We start from the raw sequence: 12,193 nt of genomic DNA on the forward strand, positions 1-12,193 counted from the left end.
TTTTTCCACTGTTGTCACTTTTATTCCTATTACAAGGAATGTAAAAATCCCTTGTAATAGAAAAAAGCATGACAGGTCCTCTTAAATATGAGATCTGGGGTCAGAGAGACCTCAGATCTCATATTTACACTAAAATGCAATTTTAAAAAAAAATTGTCATTTGAAAAAATAAAAATAAAATGTCCCTCTAAGAGCTATGGGCAATGACTTGGAGACAGGCGCGCCCACCTATCTTCCCCCTCACTCGTCTCCATGTCAGGCCAGGGACAGGTCCAGATTGCCGATGCGGACCTGGCTCCTAGATTCCAAGCAAATTTGTCAAGCCTTGCCCTAAACCCAGGAAGTAGGCAGCGATGTACGGGTATGTCGCTTTACCTATGGTGGCTAGGAAGCCCACTGATTGGCTGGAACGTGTCAAGGCATTATCTTGTCACCGCGACACACTTCTGCCCACGCTGTTCTCCGGGAATCGAGCCAAAACATGGCCAGTGGTATCCTATATTTTGTGGGCCGATTTCCCCAAATAAATCACCTGCTATACATGCCAGGTGCCAGTATATTTAAGCACCAACGCATGTGGGCGTAACTTTTAATTGTTTTTACCATTTAAATTTTCAACGGAATTGCGCAATGAGGATTCTTTTCTGTTATTCCTATCCATTTATATGAAGTAACCTACTGCAAGATACACCAGCCACTGATCTCTCCAGTGGTTTCCCCACATGCTTGAATGACCATACTAGAGATAGATGTACAGTCACCCCTATGAGTTAACAAACTATGTGGGGCACCCAGTCTGGGCACCTTGCAACACGGATGTATTGAGCACAAGCACTTTCAATATCACATTATTGGGACTGTTAAGTGCTCATCACTGTATTAATGTCACTGGTCTCCAAAAGAGTGTCAAGTGTCTGATTTTGTCCGCCACAATATCACAGTCCCACTATAAGTTGCTGATCGCCGTCATTACTAGTAAAAAATAAAAATAAAAAATAAAAATATTCCGTAGTTTGCAGATGCTAACTTTTGCACAAGCCAATCAATATACAGGTATTAGGATTTTTTTTTTTTTTTTTAACCAAAAATATGTAGCGGAATACATATTGGCCTAAATTGATGAAGAAATTTTAGATTTTTTTTTTTTGGAATGTTTTATAGGAGAAAGTAAAAATATCTTAAAGCATTTTCCCGATTCTATGCAGCGTTCTCTGCTCAAGCCGACGGCTGTCAAAAAAATAAATAACCCAGGCAGTCTGCCAAGTTTCTCACCATTCCTCAGCCGCTGAGCGAGCTATAAACATTCTAACGTTTTGTTCTTTAGATCAAAGGAATTAACTTGTCTGTAAATGAGGGAAGTTTACCACTTAAACCCTTTTCTGACACTTATTGGTTTCAATTTAAAATCATTATTTTGCTAGAAAATTACTTGGAACCCCCAAATATATATAAATAATTATAAAATATATTTTAGCAGAGACCCTAGAGAATAAAATGGTGGTAGCAATATTTTTTGTCACACTGTATTTGCGCAGCTGTCTTTCAAATGCAATTGTTTGGGGGGAAAAAGTACTTTATTGAAAAAAACAACTGTAAAGTAAGCCCAATTTAAAAAAAAAATTTTTTTCTATAATATGAAAGATAATCTTAAGCCATGAGAATCGTGAGATAATTATCTTCCAAGCAAAAAATTTGTGATTAAAATTTTTCCAAGAATCGTGCAACTCTAAGCACAAACAAAAAGTAACGCAGTGTTGTATCGCAAAAAAAGGCCTGGTCATGAAGGGGTGTACATCTGAAGCTGAAGTGGTTAAAGATCTTACCAAAATCAAATCTGACCATTGTAAGCCCCCATAACAAGGTTAAATGGTTTGTTTTAACCCTCAAACTGCCACTTTTACTGGGGTAATTTGTCTGAATAAGACACAATGGCTGCATCACCAGGTGGAAAAAAAAAACTAGGAAATTAAAGAAAACAAATGCAGCCACCACATTTGATTAGTAAGCTGTAATGTATTTCATTTTTGTGTTTTGTCTTTATTCATTGTTAATACAGTAAATTATATTTAAAGATCTAAACAACTCCACATTCACAAGCAGTGGATTGAGTAGGCCAGATATTGGTTTTCAGAAGATTTCTCTCTTTAACGTGGTTTCTAAAGTTTCTGCTTTTTTATGGTTTCAACATGGTTTCAAAAGTTTCTGCTTTTTATCATTACTTTCCTAAATGTGTATTAACATGCTAATATATTTTAGTCTTTCTAGAATGCTGATGAGTGGAAATGCTCTGCCTATGCCTCCTGTGTCCTCACCATCGTGGTCACATGGAAGTCCCAGCCCTTTAGTCAGCCCAAGTTCCTCTTCTCCATTCCAGAACAGGAAGTGAGTCTTTGTGTAATGTCTTTTTTGAGGTGGCTCTGTTAAACTCTCTCAAATCTTTCTGTTGTATTTTGGGAAAACTTGTGCATTGATTTACAACTGCAAAGATGTGAATACGTATTGATGATGGAAATGCACTAGTATATAATAAGAAAAGAAAAGCTGTACTGAATAAATGTGATCAAAATATAGTGGCTTGTAGATATTATAAGTACAATAGAGATAAACTCTCCATGTAACCCAATGTTACATCACTAATAAACACAACACTAATGAAGTGTACATAAAATGGAACAATGAAGACTGCAAGAACTCTCCAAATATCCAATCGGCTCTGATGGGTTGCTAAAAAAGATGTTCCACAAGATATATAGGACAAAGTGACCGTTCCAACTATGATTCCTCAACCCTCTTTCTGTAGTGACATGAAACCGTGACACCCATGAAGTGACAGAGTATAACGGGAAAGATCCTCCACCACTAAGAATACTGCTGCTTACCAGCTTGCTAGATCTCTTGTTTAAAGCGGAGGTCCACCCTAAAGTGGACCTCCGCTCATCGGAACCCTCCCCCCCCTCTGGCGCCACAATTGGCACCTTTCAGGGGGGAGGGGGGTGCAGATACCTGTACAGTACAGGTATTCTGCACCCACTTCCGGGATAGCTCTCTGCGGAAAGGGGCGTAGATTACGCCCCTTTCCGCAAGTCCCAAATGGGAGGGGGATGTCCTCTATAAAGACTGAAGCCCACATTTTGATATTTTTGGCCTAGGTATATAGATGTCCTCCTATGGGATGGCACCACCTCCCAGTTGACTGAATTATTTTCCTCCATCAGTACTAATGGGGCTATCAGGTTAGTCCATGAGGCGAGTCAAGAAAAAAAAATCAATTTTCTCGACCTCACAATTTCAAAAAGTGAAGGTACATTCAAGACGGTTTTTGTTTTTAAAAAAAGACTGACTGAAATGCCTTCATACCTTTTGGGGAGTTGTCATTATGACTCCTGGCTTAAGTCAATTCTGAAGAGTCAGCTCGTAAGAATGAGACGGAATTGTACAGATATGAATGACTATAGAATTCAAGCTGGCATTCTAAAAGATACATTGGAAGAGGGAGGCTATGATTCAGACTCTTTGGAAAGAACGGTTGAATAGGTAGCAGAAATAGATCCATACTGTTGGATGATAGTCCTAGGAAGGCACAAGAGAGACCTGCTATATCGTTTATTACAACCTTCTCAACCCAACATTATTTAATCAAAAACATTCTTCTCCTATGACAATGGACACCTGCTAGACAATGATGGGATTATCAAAACATTTCTACCTGCCAACCCACAGTTGATTTTTAGGGGAGTTCCTTCCCTTCAAGATAGGGTTGCGGCCCATCCTACCAGTGTTGCAGGTGTCAGATGTGCACATTGAATAAAAGCAAACAGGAAAACAGAGTCCTTTGTTTCAACAAGTACTTCTAGAGAACATCAAATTGAGCCGTTAATCACATGTAGCTTGATGGGCATTGTGTATTAATTACAATGCCCGTGTGGGCTTCAGTACATTGGCAGGACCAAACGGTCCATGCAGGTTCGTCTGGAGGAGCACATCACCAATATAAAAAAAACTGTTTCAAATTCCATTCTGTCTCCAAACATTATGCGATTCATCACGATGGCAACCCTGCCAATACACTGTTTTTGGGGATTGACAAATTCAGTGCTCGTTGGAGGGGTAGCTCCCTGGCTGGGGTACTAGCCAGGCTTGAGATGGCATGTATTCATAGTGTACGCTGTTACACCCCACATGGCCTTAACATTGACACAGATGTCAATGCATATATCGATGATGGTTAGAGGATAATGATGTAGACTTGCTCTGAATTCCTTGCTGACCCTATTGGTTGTATTTGAGCAGGTTGGGTTGATTCTTTTTAAGCGAGTCTTTAGTTATTATTTACTTTAACAATATTTAGGCCACTTTAATGTAATAGACTCTCTAATGTGTTGCTTGCTGCTTCCCTATCTCTCCACCCATGGTTTTATTCATTTATGGGCGGGAGAGTGGGTATTTTAGTAAGAGTACATCAATCGGTCTACTCCCTCTCGTTTCGAACTAAAGGGGGTATTTGACAATAGAAGAGAAACTTTTTTTTTTTTATTTATTTTTTTTTTTAAATCTAACAAGTGACCCTGTGATATAATTGTCCCATTGTCATAGGCTGAGGAATTTTTGGGAGTGGTTTGGTGGCCAGTCGCTCAAAGGCTCCACTCGGGGGTGTTGTACACGTGGGAGTGATGTGGAGTTTTATCTACAATATCTTGACTAATAATTATTAGATAAATTATATCATCCTCATATCTGGATGCAGAGAGAGGAGCGGGACCAAGATATTATAGATTTTATTTTAAGGATCTTTTATTTTATTACAAATTTTTGATCCTGAGTCATTAACATCCCCACTTTGTTTGGGGTGTGTGTATATATGGTGCGAGTCAGCCCGTGCCCCTGGAAGACGTCATCTGTGACAAAATGGCGTAGAGAGGAGCAGCGTGTTGACGTCACCACATACCACGCTTGTCCCGGAAGCAACGGGCAGCAATTGAGAGCCGGCCGGCTCGATTACTATCCGAGGCGCTTTTATACCTATGGCAAAAAAGTGCAATATTGTTGTTTTTAACTAATAAATACTTTTAAAGAATTACATTATGGAAGCCTTTCTATCCTTACATGGGGAATGAGTGGATACCATTTGTACTGAGGATATCCTGAGTGGAGTATCTGGGAACATCTTGCTATCCAATCACAGAGACTCGGGGCTTGGGGGAAAAAGCCACAGCCACTTGTGATCTCCTTAAACCAGAAATCTAGCAAGCTGGTAAGCAGCAGTATTAGTGGTGGATGCTCTTTCCTGTTATACCCTGTCACTTCTTGGGTGTCGTGGTTTCATGTCACTACGGAATAGAGGGTTGAGGAATCATCGTCTGAACTGTCACTTTGAACTATATAGCTTGTGGAACATCTTTTTTTAGCAACCCACCGGAGCTGATTGGATATTTGGAGAGTTCTTGCAGTCTTCGTTGTTCCATTTTATGTACACTTCATTAGTGTTGTGTTTTTATTATTGATGTAACATTGGGTTACATGTAGAGTTTATATCTCTATTGTGTCTGATGTACCGATAATATCTACAAGTCACTAAATTTTGATCACATAATTTATTCATCGCAGCTTTTCTTTTCTTATTTTGATTATTGTGTGTGTTTCACATTTTTGTTGCAGTTTTTTTCACATTTGTTACCACTCTTTCAGTGACACTAGGATTACACAGTAAAATAATTTTAGATTATATTAGTATATAATATCTGTTCAGTCTTTAAAAATTTGAAACTCAGAGCCTGTCCTTCTTCCTTTTTTTTTTTTTTTTTTTTTTTTTTTTTTTTTTTTTTGTGTGAAGAGCCCTTGCTCTCTGTGGAAGCAATGACCCCTTTGCAGAGGCCCCCTGCTGAGTCAGTTTGTGCCCTCCAATTAATATAGAGCTCATTTCAAAGCTATAGGTCTATAGGGAAAATTGCATCGTCTATGGCCTTCCTATCAATACAGTAACTGTTCATGGGAGGGAATCCCTCCTGTGGTCAGCCTGCCCATAGATGTATCAAATCTTGGCCAGTCTGTGTTAAACCGGCAGAGTTTCGAACCATCTATAGCTGGATTTAGTAGGGGGCACATCGGAGCTATTCAGAGAGACCACTGCTTTCACAGTGAGCAGGCTTTTTATTCAAGCTGTGGCTACTTTATAAAGCTAACAAGCTTTATAATTTAGCAAAACTCAAAGTGCTGTTTAGCCATGTAGTGCACCTTAGAGAAAAAACTTGTTCAGGAGAACATCCAGTCCCTGTTACTTTGATGCATTGTTCCTCAGCATCCATGGCCTATTTGAAACCTTTTTGCTAGTTCAAAATAGTTTATCACATGTTACTTCAATAGTTGGTAATTCACTATATTTGTTGCATTGTGGTGCTTTGCAAATCATTCTAAATTGCAACCAAATGCACATATACAATGCACTGTAATGCAGCTCAGTGCACATATGTGAGTAATATAAAAAGCAATTAAGGGCCAATTTTTTATTTATTTTTTTTTCTCCTGCTTGGAGACATGTTGACCGCCCACTTAAAGCGGAAGTAAAGTCCGCTATAACTTTATTTTTTTTGGGCCCCCCCAGAGGGGCTATGCCATAATGTACTAGTATGCACAGCATATTACTACATTAGGGCATAGTTACCTGTCATATGAGGTCATCCAGCACAGCGCTGGGACCCATCCAGTGGGCCCCCGGTGATTCCATCTTCACCTGCTCTTCCTTCCGGGTCCCATACTTTTGACCATTTGATAGGCCAGGCCACAATGACGGCATTCCCGAACAGGCACATGCTTTGCATACTGTAGCCCTTTGCTATAATTTACAACTCTGTATGCTAAACTTAGGATATTTTGAACCCTCAAAGTGTACACATTTTTTTTTTTTTGCAGAATGTGTGATACATGCAGTGGGAAAAAGTGTGTGTGTGTATAAAAAAAATAAAATAAAAAAATAAATATGTGTGTGTGTGTGTGTGTGTGTGTATATATATATATATATATAATATATAATGTGCGCCAATGACCAGGTCTCGACCAATGATTTATCACCAGGACCCACCTATCTGTGGAGGTAGTGACAGGAGAGAGCTCTGTGTGTGTTCAGTAGGGCTGCAACTAACGATTAGTTGGCTGATTATTGTATTGGTTAATAACCGATGGGTCAAATTGACTTTTTTTTCAACCACAGTGACGGGAAAATTTGGAAATAGAAAACTTCTTAGTCAAAGGAATTTTCAGACAATGTATGTGGTTTTTGTTCAGAAATTACTTTCATTTTAAAAACCTAATGTTAAAAACAAGTGGAAATTTCAATCAAAATTCTTTCATTCAGCGAATGTACAAAGATTTTTCGTCTGAATATTTTCATCTGAAAATTGATCTATGTGACCAGCATAAGGCTCGATTCACACCTATGCAGTTTGCTTTTGATCCGTTTTCTGCAGTGCTTTTTGCTGTACATTTTTTTGATTTTTGCACACATGATTTTACTGCAATTTGCATTTATTTTTATTTTTTTCTTGGGCAGATTAAAAAACAAATTGCTGCAAAAACGCATTACATGCTTTTCTGCTGCTTCTCCATTGAAGTATATTTAACCAATAAAGCACCATTTTGCGTTAAAAGTCCCTGACCCTTTCAGATGTGAACGTGTCCCATAGGAAACCATATAAATGAACTGTAGTGCATTTCTGCAAAAAGCACCAATAAACGCATAGATGTGAACCAGGTCTAAGACGTTTAGTAACATAATGGGGTTAAAAAAAAAACTAAAATAAGCCCTTTATTGTAGAAAAAAGCAGATAATCGCTACTGTAAAGATAAATGTAAAAAAAATTCTAATGTATATCCCATAGTTTTTAGATGCTTTTCCGTTCACATCTAGGTGTGTTTGTGCATTTTTCTGCTCTAATCCGCAGCTATAAAAAGGCCTAATAAGAAATCCCATTAATTTCAATCAATGGGCCCTGTTATCTGAGCGTTCTGTCTCCTGAAGAAAAACGCCCGTCTCTCAATGTACATGAGCTTCTTTTTTGGCAGATTACAGGCATTTTAGTTTTTACATTGGTGACCTTTTGAACTTCAAAACGCCTGTACAAAAATGCTGCAATAACGCCGGAAAAGCACCTGTAAAATTGCAACGCCTAGATGTAAATGGAGCCTAACAAACCAATTTAATATGTTTATTGGGATTTTTTTTCCCAAAAATATGTAATGGAATACATTATGGGCTAAATTTCATAAAGTGGTGATCAAATACCACCAAAAGCTCCATTTGTGTAAAAATAAATAAATGGTATCAATTGTATTTGCGTGTACAGCGTTGCCTGACAGTGGAATTACTATTTAAAGTAGCACAGTGCCGAATAGCAAATAATGGCCTGGTCATGAAGAGGGTAAAATCTTAGGGAGATCAAGTGGCTAGTAAATTATGCTTTGTAAGTCTGAAGAAAACACTGTGAAAGGGGAAGAGCATTTAAACATCAGACCGAGCTACCACTTCATGGCACAGCGGGAGCTTGGTAAAGCTGGTAAAGTGCAAAGCACGGAAGGGGAAGGCATCTTCCTAAGCTCTCCACTTGCCCCCATACAGTTCAGTGATAAAGGTACAGTATTGCAAATTTCTTTAAAATGGCTCTGTGTGTAACTGTGTATGTTCATGTGTGTATTTATGTGGGATTAGGTGTGTTCCAATTTTTAAAGTGACTATAAATATACACCCAGAAGCTCTAAGGCCGCGTACACACGGGCGGACTGTTCGCCCAACCTTGTCCGCTGAACAGTGTTTGGACGGACAGTCCGCTCGTGTGTGGGCTTTCAGCGGACAGTTTCAGCGGACAGTTGGACGGACAAAGTCTTTCGGAAATTCCGAAAAACTGTCCGCTGAAACTGTGTTTGAGCGAACAGTCCGCCCGTGTGTGGGCCTGTCCGCTGTACTTTCGAAATGAGCGGACTGTTCCCGCTCGGAAAGTCAGCCCATTTCGAGCGCGTGTACAGGTAGGCGGGGCCCGCGAAGGAGACGTCGCGGGCTCCGCCGCCTGGAATGGGCTTAAAGGGGAACTCCAACGCCGAAAAAAATCGGCGTGGGGGTTCCCCCAAAGTCCACACCAGACCCTTGTCCGAGCACGCTACCCGGCCGGCCAGGAAAGGGGGGCGAGCGAGTGCGCCCCCCCTCCTGAGCCGTACCAGGCCGCGTGCCCTCAACATGGGGGGGTGCCTTGGGGAAGGGGGGGCCGCGCGGCCCCCCCACCCCAAAGCACCTTGTCCCCATGTTGATGAGGACAAGGGCCTCTTCCCGACAACCCTGGCCGTTGGTTGTCGGGGTCTGCGGGCGGGGGGCTTATCGGAATCCGGGAGCCCCCTTTAAGAAGGGGGCCCCCGGATACCGGCCCCCCACCCTATGTGAATGAGTATGGGGTACAATGTACCCCTACCCATTCACCTGTGAAATAAAGTACAAAAAAAAACACAACACGGGAAAAAATATTTTATTGCACAGCTCCGGGGGTCTTCCGTCTTCGGGGGTCTTCTCGCCGGACTCCTCCGCTATGTGTGTGTAGCTCTTTTACTAGCGGAGGAGTCCGGCTTTCTTCCTCCCCCGCCGCCGGCCTCTTCTCCCGACTTCGGGGGTCTTGTCCCCCTCTTCGGTTCTTCTGCCGGGCCACCGCGCCTTCTTGTAGCTCTTTTACAGGCGGTGGCCCGGTCTTCTGTCGCCGCTGCCTTCCGTTCTTCTGTCGCCGCCTTCGGTTCTTCTGCCGGGCCACCGCGCCTTCTTGCAGCTCTTTTACAGGCGGTGGCCCGGTCTTCTGTCGCCGCTGTCGTCGCCGCCGCCGCCGCCTTCCGTTCTTGTTCTTCTTCTTGTTCTTCTGCTTCTTCTCCTGGAGATGTTGACTCGACGAGCTCTCCGGCCGGAATGCCAGAGCCGCGCTGTGCGGTCACTTATATAGTGACAATGGGGCGGTGTCACATGGTATATGTCACATGGGTTGGTCACATGGGTTGATGTCACATGGGGACTATGGCATCGTAAGGGGGCGGGGTCACCATGTGACCAACCCATGTGACATATACCATGTGACACCGCCCCATTGTCACTATATAAATGACCGCACAGCGCGGCTCTGGCATTCCGGCCGGAGAGCTCGTCAAGTCAACATCTCCAGGAGAAGAAGCAGAAGAACAAGAAGAAGAACAAGAACGGAAGGCGGCGGCGGCGGCGACGACAGCGGCGACAGAAGACCGGGCCACCGCCTGTAAAAGAGCTGCAAGAAGGCGCGGTGGCCCGGCAGAAGAACCGAAGGCGGCGACAGAAGAACGGAAGGCAGCGGCGACAGAAGACCGGGCCACCGCCTGTAAAAGAGCTACAAGAAGGCGCGGTGGCCCGGCAGAAGAACCGAAGAGGGGGACAAGACCCCCGAAGTCGGGAGAAGAGGCCGGCGGCGGGGAGGAAGAAAGCCGGACTCCTCCGCTAGTAAAAGAGCTACACACACATAGCGGAGGAGTCCGGCGAGAAGACCCCCGAAGACGGAAGACCCCCGGAGCTGTGCAATAAAATATTTTTTCCCCTGTGTTGTGTTTTTTTTTTGTACTTTATTTCACAGGTGAATGGGTAGGGGTACATTGTACCCCATACTCATTCACATAGGGTGGGGGGCCGGTATCCGGGGGCCCCCTTCTTAAAGGGGGCTCCCGGATTCCGATAAGCCCCCTGCCCGCAGACCCCGACAACCAACGGCCAGGGTTGTCGGGAAGAGGCCCTTGTCCTCATCAACATGGGGACAAGGTGCTTTGGGGTGGGGGGGCCGCGCGGCCCCCCCTTCCCCAAGGCACCCCCCCATGTTGAGGGCACGCGGCCTGGTACGGCTCAGGAGGGGGGGCGCGCTCGCTCGCCCCCCTTTCCTGGCCAGCCGGGTAGCGTGCTCGGACAAGGGTCTGGTGTGGACTTTGGGGGAACCCCCACGCCGATTTTTTTCGGCGTTGGAGTTCCCCTTTAAGCCCATTCCAGGCGGCGGAGCCCGCGACGTCTCCTTCGCGGGCCCCGCCTACCTGTACACGCGCTCGAAATGGGCGGATTTGCCTCCGCCTTACGTGGGCGAGTCCGTTCATTTCAAAAGTTGAGCGGACTGTTTGGCAAACAGTTCGTTGAAACAGTCCGCTCGTGTGTGGGCAAGTCCGCTCATGCAAATTTTGAGCGGACTGTTTGCCGAAACTGTTTGACGAACAAGGTTGGGCAAACAGTCCGCGCGTGTGTACGCGGCCTGATTCTCTTCTTTTCATGTCCCCTTCTGACGCTCGTCTCCTTTCCCCTGCTGGGTGCTATGGGGTCACTCACGCAGGCTCGCTCCACCACCTACTGTGTGGCTTGGCCCTTCAGCCCCCCCAGATATCTCCTCGTTGCCTGTGATTGATGGCAAGAGCCACTGGCTCCTGCTGGTATCTCATTACCACCAAGGAGAGAGTGAGAGCATCAACGCTAAAAGAGTAGCTAAACAGTGGGATTTTTACCATTTCACCCCAACCTCTTGTCTTGTGCACCATTTTTGCACACACTAAAACATGGTGTGTGCCATTCTGAATTGATGACACCATTGCGTGTCTGCTAAAGATCTGCAAATGATCCACGTATTTGTGTGCGTGTCAGGAGACTGGTGTGCCACAAGAATAAAAACTCTTTTCAGGGGCGCCCTGATTTAAAAAGGGTTGGAAGAAGACTGCCATATACTGTATGTTGGGTCAGAAAGTGTGCTACTGCATGGGTTAACTGCTAGTTTAGTCCAGGGGCACACAGAAAAGCTATGCTTACCTGATCCTCCGGAAAACACTTCCAGAGCTGGTCTTATGGGCACAATAATGTCAGGAACAGTCCAGACACAAGACTGCGGGGGCTGGCAGGAGCTACAGGAACCAGCCTTGTGCTTGCAGGAGCAGTAGGTTGGGCAAGTATATCTTCGCTCTTCTTCTTCTTCTTCTTCTTTTTTTTTATTTTTTTATTTTTTTCCTGGAATTCTGCCTTAAAGGAGTTGGAAAGGCAGAGGGGTGTTTTTTTTTTTTTATTTTTTTTTTTTTTAAATATTTTAATGCATTAAGATAATAACCTGTGTGCAGCAGCCTCCCCAGCACCTCCTAATACTTACCTGAGCCCCATCCCTGTTCAGCATTGTCTGAGACTCTCCCTTCT

The 12,193-nt window shown here is 43.7% G+C and overlaps 1 protein-coding gene across 1 annotated transcript in view; it reads left to right on the forward strand.

Annotated features, from left to right (window-relative positions):
- TENT2 (terminal nucleotidyltransferase 2) overlaps window positions 1-12,193 on the forward strand; it is a 74,470-nt gene that overhangs the window by 12,940 nt on the left and 49,337 nt on the right. Inside the window, exon 2 of the mRNA XM_077462603.1 lies at window positions 2,257-2,382. Coding sequence (XP_077318729.1) covers window positions 2,267-2,382 — 116 coding nt within the window. The 5' untranslated portion in view covers window positions 2,257-2,266. The remainder of the gene's footprint in view (window positions 1-2,256; window positions 2,383-12,193) is intronic.

Source organism: Lithobates pipiens, unplaced genomic scaffold (assembly GCF_037356315.1).
Source record: "Lithobates pipiens isolate NorthernLeopardFrog02 unplaced genomic scaffold, aLitPip1_a1.2 Scaffold_3, whole genome shotgun sequence".
In the NCBI taxonomy this organism is placed as follows: Eukaryota; Metazoa; Chordata; class Amphibia; order Anura; family Ranidae; genus Lithobates; species Lithobates pipiens.